The 19,374-nt window shown below is 42.0% G+C and overlaps 1 protein-coding gene across 5 annotated transcripts in view; it reads right to left on the bottom strand.

The window, feature by feature from the left end:
- TNPO1 (transportin 1) overlaps window positions 1-19,374 on the bottom strand; it is an 85,625-nt gene that overhangs the window by 43,822 nt on the left and 22,429 nt on the right. For all 5 annotated transcript variants that reach the window (XR_005931532.1, XM_030003537.2, XM_030003536.2 and 2 more), the window contains exons 4-5: window positions 18,963-19,038; window positions 5,386-5,535 (exon numbers count right to left, since the gene is read on the bottom strand). Coding sequence is in view for 4 of the 5 variants with exons in the window: in XM_030003537.2 (XP_029859397.1) it covers window positions 5,386-5,535; window positions 18,963-19,038 (226 nt within the window). In the remaining variant the exon portion in view is untranslated. The remainder of the gene's footprint in view (window positions 1-5,385; window positions 5,536-18,962; window positions 19,039-19,374) is intronic.

Here is a 19,374-nt window from a genome sequence, read left to right as displayed (position 1 = left end):
TTAGGTGTAAAGGAAAGATACCCCTTCAAGGATGAAGTTACATGTCACCAAGGCAAGTGGACCACCATGGAGAGAGGTATCCAGTACCTGAGGGAATTAGCCGTGCTGGAGGTGATTTATAATGATCCAGAAAATGCGCAGTCACCCGTAGACCCAGATGAAGTCCAATGCACACAACCCATGTGGCGGAAGTTTCTACGAAGTGCACCACCAACCTATGCCAACTCATTGGCAGTAATGTCCTGGAAAGAAGGCCATGGACAAACGGTGGATGAATTGGCTGTCCAACTCCGGCAATACGAAGGAAGTCTCTCTTCCTCCCTACGGGCCTGTGTCTCGGCTGTAGAGGAATTGTCCCGAGAGTTCCAGCAATTCAAAGTGGATATGTCCTCCTCCCCACCTGTACAGGCCCGCATCGCAGCTATTGGGAGTAAGCATTCCTCTGCCCAAGAGAGAGGAGAGAGAAAGTACACACAACGGGCTAACCTATGGTTTTACCTGCGTGACCATGGAGAGGACATGAGGAAGTGGGATGGAAAACCTACCTCAGTCCTGGATGCACGGGTACGGGAGTTGTGAGAAAAAGCAACCAGAAAAGAGGATTCTTCTTGGAAAACTGCTGCTCCAGTTTCCTGTGAGGAGTCCCCCAGATGCAGTAGATGGGCTGATCACATTTCTGATCCTCTTGAAGGGACTTCTGATTCACGTGTGCGAAAAGTGAGTAACGAATATTCTAACCAGGATTAGAGGGGCCCTGCCTCCAGCCAGGTGGAGGAGAGGGACAACCGAGTCTACTGGACAGTGTGCATTCGATGGCCTGGCACATCAGACCCACAGGAATATAAGGCTCTAGTAGACACTGGTGCACAATGCGCCCTAATGCCATCAAGTTATAAAGGGGCAGAACCCATCTGTATCTCTGGTGTGACAGGGGGATCCCAAGAGCTAACCGTATTAGAAGCTGAAATGAGTCTAACCGGGAATGACTGGCATAAACACCCCATTGCAACTGGCCCAGAGGCCCCGTGCATCCTTGGTATAGATTATCTCAGGAGGGGATAGTTCAAGGACCCAAAAGGGTACCGTTGGGCTTTTGATATAGCTGCATTGGAGACGGAGGAGATTGAACAGCTGTCTACCCTGCCTGGTCTCTCTCAAGACCCTTCGGTTGTGGGGTTGCTGAAGGTTGAAGAACAACAGGTGCCAATTGCTACCACGACGGTGCACCGGCGGCAATATCGCACCAGCCGAGATTCCCTGATCCCCATCCATAAGCTGATTTGCCAATTGGAGAGTCAAGGAGTGATCAGCAAGACTCACTCACCCTTTAATAGTCCCATATGGCCCGTGCGGAAATCTAATGGGGAATGGAGACTAACAGTAGATTATCGTGGGCTGAATGAAGTCACGCCACCGCTGAGCGCTGCTGTGCCAGATACGTTAGAGCTTCAATATGAACTGGAATCAAAGGCAGCTAAGTGGTATGCCACAATTGACATTGCTAATGCATTTTTTTCCATCCCTTTGGCAGCGGAGTGCAGGCCACAGTTTGCCTTTACTTGGAGGGGTGTCCAGTACACCTGGAATCGACTGCCCCAGGGGTGGAAACACAGCCCCACTATTTGCCATGGACTGATCCAGGCTGCACTGGAAAAAGGTGAAGCTCCAGAGCACCTGCAATACATTGATGACATCATCGTATGGGGCAACACGGCAGAAGAAGTTTTTGAGAAAGGGAAGAAAATAATCCAAATCCTTTTGAAGGCTGGTTTTGCCATAAAAGAAAGTAAGGTCAAGGGACCTGCACAGGAGATCCAGTTCTTAGGAGTAAAATGGCAAGACGGGTGTCGTCAGATCCCTATGGATGTGATCAACAAAATAGCAGCTATGTCCCCACCAACTAATAAAAAGGAAACACAAGCTTTCTTAGGTGTTGTGGGCTTTTGGAGAATGCATATTCCAAATTACAGTCAAATTGTAAGTCCTCTCTACCAAGTTACCCGGAAGAAGAATGATTTTAAATGGGGGCCTGAGCAACGACAAGCTTTTGAACAAATTAAGCGGGAGATTGTTCATGCAGTACCTCTTGGGCCAGTCCGGGCAGGACAAGATATTATAAATGTGCTCTACACTGCAGCTGGGGAGAATGGCCCTACCTGGAGCCTCTGGCAGAAAGCACCTGGGGAGACCCGAGGTCGACCCCTGGGGTTTTGGAGTCGGGGATACAGAGGATCCGAGGCTCGCTATACTCCAACTGAAAAAGAGATATTGGCAGCATATGAAGGAGTTCGAGCCGCCTCAGAAGTGGTTGGTACTGAAACACAGCTCCTCTTAGCACCCCTACTGCCAGTGCTGGGCTGGATGTTCAAAGGGAAGGTCTCTACACATCATGCAACTGATGCCACGTGGAGTAAGTGGGCCGCACTGATCACACAACGGGCTCGCATAGGAAACCCCAGTCGCCCAGGAATTGTGGAAGTGATCATGGACTGGCCAGAAGGCAAAAATTTTGGAATGTCGCCAGAGGAGGAGGTGACATGGGCTGAAGAGGCCCCGCTGTATAATAAACTGCCAGAAAATGAGAGGCAATGTGCTCTGTTCACTGATGGGTCCTGTCGCATTGTGGGAAAACATCGGAGGTGGAAGGCTGCTGTATGGAGTCCTACACGACTAGTCGCAGAAACTGCTGAAGGAGAAGGTGAATCGAGTCAGTTTGCAGAGGTGAAAGCCATCCAGCTAGCGTTAGACATTGCTGAAAGAGAGAAATGGCCAGTGCTCTATCTCTATACCGACTCATGGATGGTGGCAAATGCCCTATGGGGGTGGCTACAGCAATGGAAGAAGAGCAATTGGCAGCGCAGAGGTAAACTCATCTGGGCTGCCGCACTGTGGCAAGATATTGCTGTTCGGATAGAGAAGCTAGTGGTAAAAGTACGCCACGTAGATGCTCATGTACCCAAGAGTCGGGCCACTGAAGAACATCAAAACAACCAGCAGGCAGATCAGGCCGCCAAGATTGAAGTGTCTCAGGTGGACCTGGACTGGCAACGTAGGGGTGAGCTATTTATGGCTCAGTGGGCCCATGATACCTCGGGCCATCAGGGAAGAGATGCAACATATAGGTGGGCTCGCGATCGAGGGGTGTACTTAACCATGGACACTATCGCACAGGTTATCCATGAATGTGAAACATGTGCTGCAATTAAGCAAGCCAAGCGACTGAAACCCCTGTCGTATGGAGGGCGATGGCTGAAATATAAACAGTGGGAGGCCTGGCAGATTGACTATATCACACTCCCACGAACCCACCAAGGCAAGTGCCATGTGCTTACAATGGTGGAAGCAACCACTGGATGGCTGGAAACATATCCTGTGTCCCACGCCACTGCCCAGAACACTATCCTGGGCCTTGAAGAGAAAGTCTTATGGCAACACGGTACCCCAGAAAGAATCGAGTCAGACAACGGGACTCACTTCCGAAACAACCTCATAGACACCTGGGCCAAAGAACATGGCATTGAGTGGGTATATCACATCCCTTATCACGCACCAGCCTCTGGAAAAATCGAACGATACAATGGACTGCTGAAAACTACATTGAGAGCAATGGGGGGTGGAACTTTCAAACATTGGGATACACATTTAACAAAAGCCACCTGGTTAGTTAATACTAGAGGATCCACCAATCGGGCGGGCCCCGCCCAACCAAGACTTCCACATACTGTAGAAGGGGATAAAGTCCCTGTAGTGCACATGAGGAGTATGTTAGGAAAGACAGTCTGGGTTAGTCCTCCCTCACGCAGAGACAAACCCATCCAAGGGGTGGTTTTTGCTCAGGGACCTGGGTACACCTGGTGGGTGATGCAGAAGGATGGGGAAGTTCGATGTGTACCTCAGGGAGATTTGATTTTGGGAGAGAATAGCCAGTGAACTAGGCTGTATGATATTTAACTGCTAAATAACCTGCCAATGTATGTCATTGTATCTATAGTGTCTATATGCCATATCAAGGGTATTACTGTAAGAATTACCCAAATGACTGAAGAATGGACTTTGAAACTGAGCCAAGAACAACAGTGATAGAACTTGAACTGGCGCCCAGCAATTTCCTCAAGATCAACATCTTCGACCTGCAGACCAAGGGTGTGGGTTGCATCAAATGTACCAGCCAGAAGTTCCAGAGACAGCATACAACAACCCAACACCTCACACCATCTCTCTTATCCTGAAGAAGTGTTACAACAGATGGAGCCTCAAAGTCATGGACTAAATAAAATTGATGGACACATTGGAGGGATAACCCATTGACTAAGGGAATACTATTTGTATGTGTGTGTGTGTGTGTGTGGGGGGGGTCCATATACATATATATCTATATATAAGACAAGGAAAGTGGTAGTGGTTGATTGGAAAATGTAAGATCTGGGCATGATGTAAATGGTATAGAATAAGGGGTGGATAATGTCCTGGGTTCAGCTGGGATAGAGTTAATTTTTACAGGAACCTGGGAGGTGGGGGGGCATAGCCGGGGCAGCTGACCTGAACTAGCCAAGGAGCTATTCCATACCATGTGACATCATGCTCAGTATATACATGGGGAGTGGGCCGGGGGGAGGGTGCTCCTGCTCTCGACTTTCGGTTGGGGAAGTGGCGGAGCGTCGGGTCCCGGGTGGTGAGCAGTTGCACTGTGCATCACTCTTTTCTGTATACTCTTTCATTAGTACCGTCGTTGTTGTAATTTTTTTTGCGTTGTCCCAGTAAACTGCCCTTATCCCAACCCTCGAGGTTCCAGGTTTTTTTTCTTTTCTCTCCTCCGTCTCCCCCCTATCCCACCGGAGGGGGCGGGAGGAGTGAGCGAGCGGCTGCGTGGTCCTTTGTTACCGGCTGGGCTGAAACCACGACAACACCACACTTTATCTACTGTTTTTTGACAGAAGCTGTTTAAAAACAGAAACTCATTATGTGAATGTGTTATGCATGGTATGATGATTCCCTGAAGGGATGTGCGTATGTGTCCATATCGGGGGCAGGGAGCAGGAAATCAGCCAACAGAAGTGTTTCATTGATGCAAGTGGAATACTGAAATAGTTCTGAAGTCAGACCTTTACCTTGTTCCTGTTTGTAGGTATAGAAATTGGCAGCAATTTCAGGAGATATGAACCGAATTGCTAAATCAGTTCTAAGAGAATAGGAAGCAAAAGTAAGCATGACTTTTGTATATTCACACTAACGATAAGTATCAGCATTAAAATAGGGTGAAGTTGTGACAATTAACAGAAGCAAACAGTTTTAGGAGTTTAATAATTCTTTACGTCCCTAGTGCAGCTCTCACTCATATCAGTAACATTTTAAGTATGCAGAAGACAGCAATAAGAGCAAACTTACCTACAGTAGCTCTAATTAAGGGGGAGGAATCACCAATGTTATTCAGACATTCACTTTTAATGAAGTCAGTTACCCCATTGGGAAAGTTGTGAAAATGTGCTTTTACATTATTCTTCAAGATGAGACCACTCAAGGAACGTGTCGGTTCATCTGCAAAAGAAAATACTTACAGTCAACGTTCAATCAGCTCATAAGAATAAGGCAGGTTTCCAGAAAAATGCAACAAGATCAAAACTTTATATAGAGATAGTAATCTTCATTTCCCTATCTCTCTTTCCAACTACACCCATCAATTCACATAGCAAAGCTTTTCAGGTTCCGAGTTCACTATTTCTATTTATTCAAAATTAGAATATCAGCATTACAAATCGTACATTCTAAGATAAATTTTTGTAGAAAAATATAGGCAAGGAATAGATCTGAAGTCACAGGATATAGGAGACTCATAAAAGAAATTGATCAGCCAGAGACATTCAGACATTATGATTATACTAACTGGCTTGCTGCAACACTGATACTGTAAGAAATTGATGACAGACCTGCTTTCACCATAGTAAGATATAGAAATGATGTAGGGACTATGCAGTAAATTCTCCACCCCCTACTTCCACAGAAATACAGTGTTCAATTTTTCTATGAAATAACTTATTGTAACCCCTTCAGATACCAGCTGTTCTATTGATCTATTAAATTAATAATTAGAGGGAGAAGAAAAAAAGAAGTGTTTAAGCAATGTTAACAGGTGTCATATGGTGTGAACCATAAGAGAAAAGTGACCAGAATTGACCAGAACTGATTAAGAATTTAAGTTTAGGCAACAGTTTGAGTTCTCTTCACTGAGCTCTTTTTGCCTGCAAATTTCTGTAGATTACTGGGACAAGAGGAGAAACAGAAAAAGAACAGCCTAGATTTTTCACTTATATTGGAGAAGACTCATGTTTAGTTAGTTCTTCAACCAAGACCATGAGTAACTTGGTATTATTTCTCAAACATGCTGCAAGTGAGAGCTGGATGTTCTACCTAGAAAGGATTAGTTTATTGTATAAGAAATTTAAATTTACAGTTTACAGCAACCCTAATCAGCACAGGAAGCTAGTTTTAATTAGCATTTTAGCCACCTGTTCGAGTTTTTTGGATGAAGCCCTGATCTGGGCAAGAAATAAGGATGTTCAAAGTTCCTTTCTGCCAAGAATTAGTTTATACATGGATCTATTCCAGGCCTTTGAAACTATTAACATCCCAACAGAAATAAGGATAAGCAAAATAAGAGATACAACTTTCAAATATAAAGTGTTTTCAAACTAAAGTTACTGCATCACAACATCAAGACTCTCAGTACACCCATGATGTCTGACTGACAGACATTAAAGACGCTTTCTAGTGTGATCTGTGCTAGTTAGAACAGAAACAGCACTTTTCAGAAGAGGGGGTTTTGTTTGGCTAATCAGAAATTAAAATTAATTTTAATCAACTGATTTTATTTAAGTGTCAAAACCAGATTGCCATCATATACTTTTTGACCTTGTTTTTATGTTCATATTTCAGTTCTCCTAAAGAAGCATTATTTTTCATGCTCCATAACTATAAATGTATTGATTTACAAACAAATATGTCCTTTACATATAATTCAGGAACTTTATAAACCAGGAAGCCACCCTATGCATACATATTTGAAACAATTCTATAACATCACCTACACTATAGTTTTTAAATACCCACCATCTTCTAAACGATATAAAAATAAAAGTCAGTCAGTTCACTTGCACAGCACTGCATTTCAAGCGCCAACAACTTTTCTGGGAGAATGGAGTTAAGAGGGAAGAAAGGATTTACTATTTTAAATAAAAATATTAAAGACTGGATCAGAGGACAAACTTTTCTCAACCGCAGAACTTGGTTGTGTGATGTGTCATTTATTACTACTATTATTACTTGGCAACTCAAATCAAGTAACTTTGTAATTTTGTTTAAAGTTTTGAAGATATTATTAATACAGATCAGGTGCAGAATGACCTAAAAAAGAAGCTCTCACTTGAACTCTTGATCAGTCTCAGGTTTGCCTGAAATACTCTCTGAATTAAAAGTAAAATCTCCGCATCAAATCTTATGCCAATGTAGTATGTCAAACTCTGACTGCTTTACATAACTAATCCATTGATAGATACACACAAATTCAAGAAATCCAGTCCTCCATGATTATTAAGATTTAAAGTTGTGCCTGGTGAAGAAGGAAGCCAAAGGAGTCTTCCTTTAATTTCCACACAATTTAAAACCCTCTCAAGCCACAATAAACCATCATCGCCAGCAGCCACAGAATACAATAGTTACTCATTCTGTATCAGCCAGCAGTACCTTCTTGGGGTGACAGAACTCAGAGTGCCAACTAAAGTCTGATCAGAATACGGTACATTAGCCACTATTTGTATAAACTCCAACATGAAGATATTAAACAAATTTGAGACAATTTGCAACAGCAAAGATACAGATACTATTAAGTTCTCTGTGTCAGAAACAGGCAGATTAGCCAGTTGGTTTAGATAAAAAGCAAGGTCACGTTCAGGTGAAACTTCAGCACCATTGTTTTCTTCATTAGCTATCCTATGGTATGCAGCAGCATGAAATATTAAATCCATTCCTTTAGCCAAGATAAGAGAATGACTGCTCTTCATAGTAAGTGTTTATCACACAGACCTGCAAAGATTCCATGGGATTCATAGCTGTATTGTGTTTGTGTGGCAAGGTTTTGGTAGCAGGGGAGGGGCTACAAGGGTGGCTTCTGTGAGAAGCTGCTAGAAGCTTCCCCCATATCCGATAGAGCCAATGCCAGCCAGCTCCAAGATGCACCCTCCTCTGGCCAAGGTCAAACCCATCAGCAATGGTGGTAGTGCCTCTGGGATAACATATTTAAGAAGGGGAACCTGTAGTGGGGGAGGGGAGTGGGATGTGAGAGAAACCCCTCTGCAGACAGCGAGGTCAGTGAGGAAGGAGGGAGAGGAGGCGCGCCGGAGGAGGGGATGCCCCTGCAGCCCGTGGTGAGATGGCAGGCTGTCCCCCGCCAGCCTGTGGAGGGGAGCGGGGGAGCAGATGTCCACCTGCAGCCCATAGAGGACCCCACACCAGAGCAGGGGGATGTCCCCAAAGATGGTCGTGACTTCATGGGAAAGCCCACGCTGGAGCAGTCTGTGCCTGAAGGACTGCAGCCCATGGAAAGGACCCGTGCCAGAGAAGTTCGTGAAGAACTGCAGCCTGCAGAAAGGACCCATGCTAGAGAAGTTCACAGAGCACTGTCTCCTGTGGGAGGGACCCCACGCCAGAGCAGGGGAAGAGTGAGGAGTCCTCACCCTGAAGAGGAAGGAGCGGCAGAGACAACATGTGATGAACTGACCACAACCCCCATTCCCCATCTCCCTCCGCCACCGCGGGGGAGGCAGTAGAGAAAATCGGGAGTGGAGTTGAGCCTGGGGGAACGTGTTTTAAGATTTGGTTTTACTTCTCATTATCCTGTTCTGATTTGAATGGTAACAAATTAAATTGGTTTTGTTTTTTCCCCAAGTTGAGTCTGTTTTGCCTGTGATCATAACTGGTAAGTGATCCCTCCCTGTCCTTGTCTTGACCTATGAGCTTTTCTTTCTATTTTCTCCTCCTCATCCCACCAGGGGTAGGAGTGAGCGAGCAGCTTTGTGGTACTTTGTTGCCAGCTGGGCTTAAACCATAACAACAGTGAAAATTGCATCTCTAACAAGTGAAAAAGAACTCATGAAGCAACAAAAAGAAGAAAAATTAAAAAACAAAAAGCAAAATCAATTGTCACCATACTGAGAGGCGACAAGCAGAAATCACAAAGATGACTTAGTGCCAAACAAACACCAACCACTTGATCTAGAGAAGCACCACATAATCTGATACTCAGGCATTAAAAAAAAACCAAAACAAACCACAACCAAAACCCATACCACACCATAGTCAAAACCTTGATTTGAGAAAAATTTTCTGATGTGACTGCACAAGGATATTTACAGAATCCAGGATGTTCAACAACTTAACAGCCACACTGTCAGAAGACAGTAATACAGATCTGGATGGAGTTCTTGCTGTAACACCAAGACTCCAGGCAGGTGGCCTAAGAGCTGAGTAAGACACTCTTTAGTGTTCATAGATTCTGTGATAAGTTCTGTCAGCCATATGCTTCAGCCATCAAAAAAGATCACAGTCTTGCCTCCTATCTCAGTCAACCTGGAAGTATAGAGAGTTGACAAGAACATATAGTACAAGAAAAAGCAGCAAAATGAAGCAGATCTCTGACATTTGATATCTTTGGTGCCAAATCAGTTAATCAGTGGATGATTCCCCTCTCACATTGCCTCACTTTATAATAAAACCATATCACATAATCATAATTTGGTTCTCAGTATATTTTCAATTCTGCTGCAAGACTGTAATACTAGTTCCAGATTTTAATGGTTTAAAGACAGAGCAAACGGACATATACCCACATTACACAGATATCAATTATTTTAGGGCTACTGCAGTGCTTTTAAGAACCAGACTGTGTCCTCAAATAGTCATATTTCCTCTAATGAGGGTTTGTATGACATAGGATCATATGTGAAAGCAACAAAGTTTTTGTAGCTCACCTGCAAGTCCAGGTCAGCATTTTTTTCACCATGTCTTTTCATCCTCTCTTCCTTAGAATGTAACTTCTTAGATTGCTAAATGAACTGAGCAGCTGGGATGAGGGTAGCCTTTATCCATTCACAGACTGCAATATAATGATTATGAACATGGCTATATTTTGCCCTGTTACTCTTGTGATATTGGCAACTTTAAATGTTAGGGTGAGACTTCTCTAAAGCAAAACTCCTCTGTCAATTTCAATCTTAAAGCTATTAAGCCTTTTTCAGAAATAAGCTGTCATTCTGTGTGTTTTAATTAGTGATATGGATTTAACATGTACAAATACAAAATGTGATAAAAATCATGACTAAGCATCACTGTTGCACATGAAGATTTCTGATGCATTAATGACAGATTGTCAGTCTCTTAAAAGAGCTAAAAGCAAAAAAATAAGGATCTCACCAGAGCAGTGTCATATGGGAAGCAGAAAATGAATAATTTCTTCCATCCTAATGTACAAGAACACAGTACAGGGACACCTTCATGAGCTTCCTAGCAGAAAAAGATCTGCCCCCCCCCCCCCCTTTTTTTTTCATGCTGGACTTTTACATAACCTTAAGTATAACACTTTTGGCTTAAACTGGTATGGTTTACTATCATGTTGGAAGACGGATTGACAATGTTTCAAAACATGCAGTGTAACTGAATACATAAATGACCTTGAAATGTAGTGTCTAGTCTGAAATTAATCAGTGCTCAATTGACTCATGCAAGTCATGGAAAATAATTTGACACAACTGCCTAAGCTTAGGAACATCTGTAAGACACCAAAACAAAGCTGGAAATGTTCCGCTGATGCTGAGTGTTGCATATTTATTGAATAATAAGTAGCAACAGCTATGCTTCTGAAGATGATGACGTAAATAAATCTGAGCTGTGGACAATATGGGAAGGGCGTTGAACTGCTGACCAACAACTAGCTTGTTGGTTACTTAGAAAATGAGACTACATCTAAGCAGCGTTGATGTGTGACCATACTGCTCTTCCTCTTCTGAGCCATTTGAAATCCCTCTTCAGTCTCTTTAGTTTTCACTTTCTACCTATGACTTCATCAGCCTCCTTTTTTTGGGGAGGGAGGAAAATAAGGGAAAGCTGTGAGTGCTTGCCATTTTGGAATGCTTAATGCTCCTAAGACTTACAGCCTGCCAGTCAGAATTACCTCTGATCAGCAGTATATCTACCGATTCAGAGAAGAACATAAATCTCTCGAAGTTACGTAAATGCTTTTTCCTTGGAAATACCAAAATAAAAATTTGGACTATTGAATCTGTACATGCTTGAACAGCCAGTGTGTGACACTTCAGATAAAGCAGACAACCTCACTAGGAAGTAATGGTGTTGCCCAGTCCAGTGCTGCAGAGCTAAGCTGTTACAAGCTGCCTATACTGAGCTGAATGCAGACTGAAGTCATTGGTGCTTATGACTATCATGGCACCGTTGCTCCTGAATACCTTTTGAAAGCAGAAGGTATAGCTAAGTAAAACCTTCACGTGGTTCTGAAGAGTGAGAATTATGTCATTATAGAAGGGGAAGAAAGGAATTTAAAATGCTTTGCAAAAGCAGTAGTAATGCTTAGCCAGTTATTGATATTAGCATAGAACTGTGGGATCAAAATGTGCTTTTATATGGCTCTTTAGATTCCTTTCAGTAAAGATACTCAATTCTGGAGCTGGCCAAAAATACTGTGGGTACTATTACTGGTGGTACTGAAAAATATTTCGTTTTTTTCTGGGTTCCACTCCCTTTTGGCACTAAAGGAAAGGTTTTACTTGCACATGAGAAGTGCTAATGGGCATTCATTTATAAGGCTAGATTTGGCTTAATGAAAGTGGTTGGCTAACCAATTGCACCTGCTCCAGCACTGCAAAGTAACAAACACACTGAAGCTGTTACATCATCCTAATGCCTCACAGAAAGTCTTGTTTCTGAAAACCTAGGAAGAGGTGGTGATATTACTTCCTAGGAGCTATCACAGCCTAAGTCAGACACCAGCACATAGCCTCATGAGTAGGAGGCACCATTTTTTCAGGTAGGAGGCACCTCAGAACTGCACTGAAATGAAGTCCTGCTTGGTGGACTGAAGTGCCTTTAGAATTCACACCAGCAACACTTTCCCTGTCTGTAGGAAAACACCACACAGAGATGCTTGATATTGGCATTTTAAGTACACTTAGATTTGACATGAGAAACAACCAAACATCACTAAGTAGGACAGTTTGACTTAAAAAAAGCATACAAAGAAATACCCCTTGTGGCAGACTACATTCAGCTCCTAAGATGCACTAAGGAAAGTCTTCAAATAGCTGGCTAAATACCTCCAACTTACCACCAAAATGTCACATTTATTGTGAAGCCAAAATTGACCTTACCCAAGACTACCTGAACTTCAGAAAAAAGCACAGCAAAAAACCCAAAAGTTTGATGATCTTAAGAATCAAGGGAAAGCCTGAAAACTTCTGTCTTTTCTCTCCACAAGCTATTTGAGAGAAAATATATTCCAAGACTTGCCCTCCAAATGCTTACAGTGAACAGCACTTTTGAAGAACCTAAGCCAATGCGATTAAGTACATGAAGACACTAGGCTAGTCAACAGGCCAAAACACTCCAAAGCTGCCTGGGAGGACTCCCAGGAAGGTATAGAACATGGACCTGCCTCCAACATACACAGGACTCCTTGAGCATCTTCCTTGCAGGAGTCTGAAAACAGGTCTCTCCAGAAGTGTGTTGGTCTCCTCTGGAGACAGGTGAATTTGCAGATAGCAGCCCTAGACTCCTCCAAGGTAGCTACCCAAGGAGTTTTGTCGATGTCAGAGGCAGTTCCATTCCTGTTAGCTCCTTGGAACCTCTTGTAAGCATCTTCAGGAATATTTTTGTTTCTTCTGGACACAAGTGAATTTCCAGGTAGCAGCCCCAGGCTCTTCTAAGGTAACTGCTCAAAGACCATTGTGTATCTTGGGGAAAGATTCACATGAACAAGATCAAGAGTTGCAGAGACACTGCTCTATCTTCAACTGGTTTATAAAAATTCAAAGCATTTTGGAAATAAAAGACCATCCTTAAAGCCTATGACAAAAGTAGCACTAAAGCAGTGTTCCCAATCCCAGCTCATTTACCTTCAGACTAAAAGTTCATCTCAAGGACTCTGATCCTTGACTGCAATAGCCTTATACCAGGCCATGATCAATCCACTGAGATAACACTCTGTTGAGACTGAACACTAGAGTTCTTACATTAGGATGGGATGAAGATCAGTCACTACAGCACAATCCAAGATCAGAATCACAAAGGCTTTATATAGCTGCAACAGGATGGATAACTATGGCTATACAGGCCAGCAGAAAGCTACCAGGACCATCATGCATTTGTCTCAGTATTTTCCCATTAGCCTAGGTCCTGCCAAGAGTGCAGTGGAGAGGAGACAGGGAGACAAACACAGAACTTTACAGAAACTGTGCACAAACCAACCATGTCCTCTGTCTCTTGTCTAAGAAGGGTAAAAGGTAGATCTGAGAAAGAACATGTGTGTTTTGGGAGTAAGGATGGACAGCCTGAATCTTGATTAGACTAGATACCATATCAGTAGTTCTCTTCTTTTTTCACGACATAAAGGGGCATTAAGTATGTCAAATCCTACCTAAGTGGAAAGCTTTGACACCACTTCTGTTCTTGCAATTTTTATATAAAAAATCCAACATCATGAAGGCCATATTAGGCCAAGCAGAATGCCATGTTAATTCTGACCCCATAGAAAGACAGCTTCCCTTTTTTCGCTGTCGTGGTTTAACTCCAGTCAGCGACCAAGCACCATGCAGCTACTCACTGACTTCCCCCCCCTGCAGTGGGATGGGGGAGAAAATTGGGATAAGAAGTAAAATTCGTCGGTTGAGATAAGAACAGTTTAATAGAACAGAAAAGAAGAAACTAATAATGGTAATACTAATAAAATGACAATAGTAATAATTAAAAGGATTAAAATATACAAGTGATGCACAATGCAATTGCTCACCACTTGCTGACCGATGCCCAGTTAGCTCCCGAGCAGCAATCTGCCCTGCCCTGGCCAACTCCCCGCAGTTTATATACCAGGCATGATATGGATTATTCCTTTGGCCTGTTTGGGTCAGCTGCCCCGGATGTGTCCCCTCCCAACTTCTTGTGCCCCTCCAGCTTTCTCACTGGCTGGGCATCAGAAGCTGAAAAAAACTTGACTTTAGACTAAACATTACTTAGCAACAACTGAAAACATCAGTGTGTAATCAACATTCTTCTCATACTGAACTCAAAGCACAGCACTGTACCAGCTACTAGGAAGACAATTAACTCTATCCCAGCTGAAACCAGGACATCCCCTCAGAGGTGTGAAGATCAGCCAAAGAATGGATACATGCAGAAACATAGAAGGAATAGTCTGCATAGATTACAAAGTCTCAATTTAGTTTCTCCTTAGAGTTGAACACAGAAGTGTTACCAGAAGGCAACACGGTAGTCTTCACTGATGCAAGTAGGCTATGTCCATCTCACTGTATACTGATACAACCTTGCATCAACGAAATATTGTGGCAGGATTATGACAGAGGCATCACACCCATTGCTCCCTAACTGAAAAATTGAATTTATGAGGATTAGAGAGTATTCTTGGTGAATGACAATGGACATCATCTTTTGATAATTTAGCACAAGCCAGATCCACCTCATTCACAAAATTCAGGATGCTGTGCAAGGTAAAGCATGGTGTAATTCCAGGTTAAAAACAATAATAAGGAAACACCAGCGAATTGACAAAGTTGTCCTACAAAAGGACAAGGCAGATCAATTAAGAAGGATGCTATTTTTGTCAGTCTATTTTAGATGGGGGGAAAACAGGGATCGTATAAACATTAATTTACAGAAAGTATAAACAAAGCAAGGTTTTGATACAGACAACTTTGGGAATTTCATCATTATGGTCAACTAGGTCTGAAACAAACTCAGCACTTCTGCTTACAGTATGAATTGTATTATGACACCTAGAGGTCCTTCCTCTGGACTGCCTCATACTTCAGACGTCTTGGACAACTGCCTCAATGTACCTTAACTAGAGGCTAGAACCGGCCTTGGCAAGACAGCAAGGAGGCTGAAATTAGGACAATACTTTCTCATATTTTCCTTTAAGGGAACAGACTTGGACTATAAAATAAAAGATGCAAACAAGTGAAGGAGGATTTAGATGCATGGCTTGGAACAAAGAAGGGTAGCTGCAGGTAAGCAAAGAAAGCAACAACAGAGACAAAGCTGATATTCCCTTGCAGCACTGGAGTGTTTCAGTCAACTACACATAAAATACAGAAAGTGACCAGAGAAGCAACAGCAACACGCACAGATTCCACAAAACAACTCATTAACAGAATAGAGAAGCCTACGGGATTCTGAGCTCAGCTCAGCGGACACCAGAAAAAAAAAAAAAAAAAAAAAAAAAAAAGACCAAAACCCAACACAAAACCAACACAAAGGCAGGGCGGTGCCACTACATTATCTGCGAGGTCGAGGTTTTACACCTGCCAAACCAAGAAGGAACAGCTATACTAACAGAGCAGCTGAGGTTTATTTTCATTTACAGATAAATTAGTAAAACCAAGCTTCTTTCATTCAGATATTTTTCAGTTAATCTTGACTCCATCTCACCCAGCTAAGGAAGACCTCTGAGCACCACACCTCCTGGGAAGTACATTCTAGAGACCTATACCTCAATCTTTAATGGCTTGGGATCGTATTTTATTCCATCAGCCTGCCTACTGTCTGACTTCCAGGACTGAATGCTGTTTCCTTGACATTTTTTATATTCTGTGATATTTGTAACATCAGGGTTTGTCCGGATTCACGATGCGATCTTTAGAAATGCACATTAGTTAAAAGAAAGAACAAAAAAGAAAGGAAGTGCTTAAAGTTAGGGCACGTATATGCCATAGCTGCAAGCCAGGCCATATATTTTCACTAATGAAATGGCAGCAAGGCAACAACTGTTCCCAGGATGACCCAAGCTTAACAAGCTTTGGCAGCTTAACAAGGCCCACAAAATTTAAAAACAAAACCAAAAAAACCACCACATACATGCAGGAGTACCACAATAAACCTAAAACCAGCAAGTCACAAGCATTCAGACACAGAAACCTGATGAAGCTAACACTGGAGGGAAAAAGAAGTTATACTTTCTGCAACTGAAATGTAATAGCTCTGGTGCTAAAACAAACCAAATTCCCTACACATAACGTTTACTTAAGTATCTTAGAGGCAGGCCTCAGTAGAACAGCCAGCTTTGCAAGCAGAGTTACTTGCTTGCAAATAAGTTTGGTTGCAAAGTTATTTGCCGGCAGAGGTGTAAGACTCAGGCCAAAGATAATTTGGTACAACCTCCACTGCAGTAAAATGAGGCTATTTAACACACATTTCAATCAACCACTACAGAATTCCCACATTCAGGAGCTGTCACCTAAATGTATCCTTAAGCACAGTTTTCTCAGAAGTGGCAAAAACTGAATCAAAGCCTAGTCCCATCTGCCACCAAACCAAGCTTTTTCCCATGCACTATGAAAACACCTTAATTTTTATTGAATGTGCTGTCAGTGATGTTGGAAGCTTATTTTCATGGCTCCTTCTGCTGGGACAGTATGGCCGTAACAAAAGCATGAACTTCCAACAGTATGACTATCTATGCTTTGGTCTGTGGTGTAAAGCACACTAGCTCTTTCCCCTAGCCAACAAACTTGGCAAGGCTGTAGGACAGACCACCAACAGAACCCTCTTCAGGTGGGGAAAGGAAAGAATACTTTCCCAGTTGTTCTGAAGACAGTTATCTACCTGTTGAGTCCATGAAATTTTCCACTACTGGTCCAAAAGAGTAGGCAAGAGTGTTGTAGCTACTGAATAGCAGTTCTAATAGTCTCTTTACCTTGCTTGGACAGGACTAATGAGGGACGATGGACAGCTGTTGGTTGGATTCAAGTCAAATCCAACCAACAGTCTTCCATCGTCCCTCATTAGTCCTACGCAAGCAAGGTAACAGGATATTTGTAACTTGGCAAATACTATGAAAAGCACCAACATTGGACTCAGTTATGGCACCCTCAATATTCTCCAAGTTTCCCTGAACTAGAAATACAAAGTTTAAAAACAGTTGCTTTGGATGAAATATTATGACTAAAAATGTCACTGATGCAGGACAAAGCATCTCCGAAGCAACAGCTTCTGAGCAGTCTCACAAGAGACCTAATGTATCTGTGAGAGCTATCAGTGCAGTCTGATCCCAAACACCTCATTTAAGAAGTCAGCTTGCTACTTCACCCCAACTTGCTTGCCTCCTCAACCTGCCAGATGCTATTTTTTTTTCTTTTCCTCAGATAAAACAGCTTTATACAACCATTTTGCAATAGTTAGCATCTCCTCTTCATCCAATTCCAAACAGATTGGTGTATCTATACATTAAGAAGGGTAGAAAAAGACTACTGGATAATCTAAGGAGATATGTCGGGAAGAGAGATTCTGACACATTGCTAAACACACATCAGTATCTAGAACCTCAAGCTCAAGTGCTGAACAGAATGAAGAAAGGGAAATTAAAATTAGCAAGTAAGGCAGTGTTAGAAAACAAATTTTAGAGAAGAAAAACCAAAACATGGAACATTCTTCTCATCACATCCTTCATACAGACTCCAGATCCCTACTGGACTCACTCCGCTTTTCATTTTTCTGTTAATGTATAAAGCACATGGTATCTATACTGGCACTTTGCTCAAAAATTTAATATCCTGGCTGATTCAGGTCTTGAAAGCTCACCCTGTCTCTTGAACTTGAAGTGTTCCCCCAAGGCCTTACAGATCATCGGGAGATACTCTACATAGAGCACACAAAACCATTGGGATATACTCCAGCCTTCAAATATGAAAATATACTTCACTCCTCCTGTTTCCTTCCTCCCAAAGTAAGCTGACAGCACAATCAAAACACTAGTTAAACATTCTTGCTGATTCTTTGAATGTTACACAGCCACATGTAAGTAAAATCTAATTCAAATGGAAAAAAGCAAGCATCCAGAAACCCAGAGGTAAAATGCTTGAAGGCAGAAAAAGCACTGGTAGCAGGACACTAAGGAAAACAAACAAAAAAAAAAAAAAAACAAAAAAAAACCCCAGAAAATAACCCAAACAATTGAACACATCAATTACAAACAAATGTAAAGAACCGAGATGTGCTAAAAGAGATCTTGAAACAAATTTCTTTCACTGTAAAAGACCTCACAAATCAGTAGCTGTAGTACACTGGAAACACAGTCTTTTGCACACCCTGATCATTACTAAGGAATTGTCTGAATTTACTAACTGGTAGAAGCTACACAGTATGCCATATACAGTTTGTACTAATGTCCATAACACAACAGTAAGTAGTCAGTTGATTTCTAACTGCATTTTGCTAGAACAAGACTTCAGAATGAAGATTCTGACAGACATCATCTTCGGACAACTCTAGTCTGTGACCTTCAAAATATTTAACAGTCTCACTACTAGGGAGATCATTACCATAACTTAATTTAGCAATTAACTCAATTTTATAATGCATATAGTCATGACTCAAAGTTATTCCACAACTTCACTTCAGCCTGATAGAGGTACGATACTCCAACATCTCTAGGAAGATTTCATAGGACATTTAGAATAGAATCTATGCCAAGGCTGAAACTACAAGCACCAATAAATTTTCCACAAGGACTCCTGAGAGGATAAATGAGTTCTACATGACTGTGGAGCTCAACCAACCAGCAAACTGACTACAGGCATCAGCTTCCTATTTCTTTCAAGCTAAATAAAACAAATTTTTAAAAAAAGGCAGAAAAAAAGAAGTAGAATAAAACAGTCAATATCTCAAGAACTTACCCTCAGATTTCAACTTCGTAAGAACAAAAATCAGGTAGTTGTTAAAATCTGGATACTGATTGAGTTGTTCTAGTTTCTGAAGAGAGAAACTGTTAAGGAAAATTGAATCTTCACACACAGCACTTACAGCTTTCTGGATACAAAGATTATTAAATGAGTTATGTACTGCTGCATCACTTCAACCAGCTGTGACTATAAGCTCCCAATATACAGAGTATGAATAATCTAAAAACAGTTTCTGTATTTTCTTACTGAAGCAATAGCTTTTAGTTATGGGGAAATCTGACAAAAATAATCCAGGGACAGACACAGAAATTAATAGATCCTTAAAACTTTTTGTAAAGCCACTAAAAAAAAAGCTTCCTCTGTACAGTTTTGGATTTCAATATTTGCACTTAGAAGCCCGACAAAC

The sequence above is a fragment of the Aquila chrysaetos genome, chromosome Z (genome assembly GCF_900496995.4).
Source record: "Aquila chrysaetos chrysaetos chromosome Z, bAquChr1.4, whole genome shotgun sequence".
Lineage (NCBI taxonomy): Eukaryota > Metazoa > Chordata > Aves > Accipitriformes > Accipitridae > Aquila > Aquila chrysaetos.
This window is presented reverse-complemented; position numbering and strand designations above follow the sequence as displayed.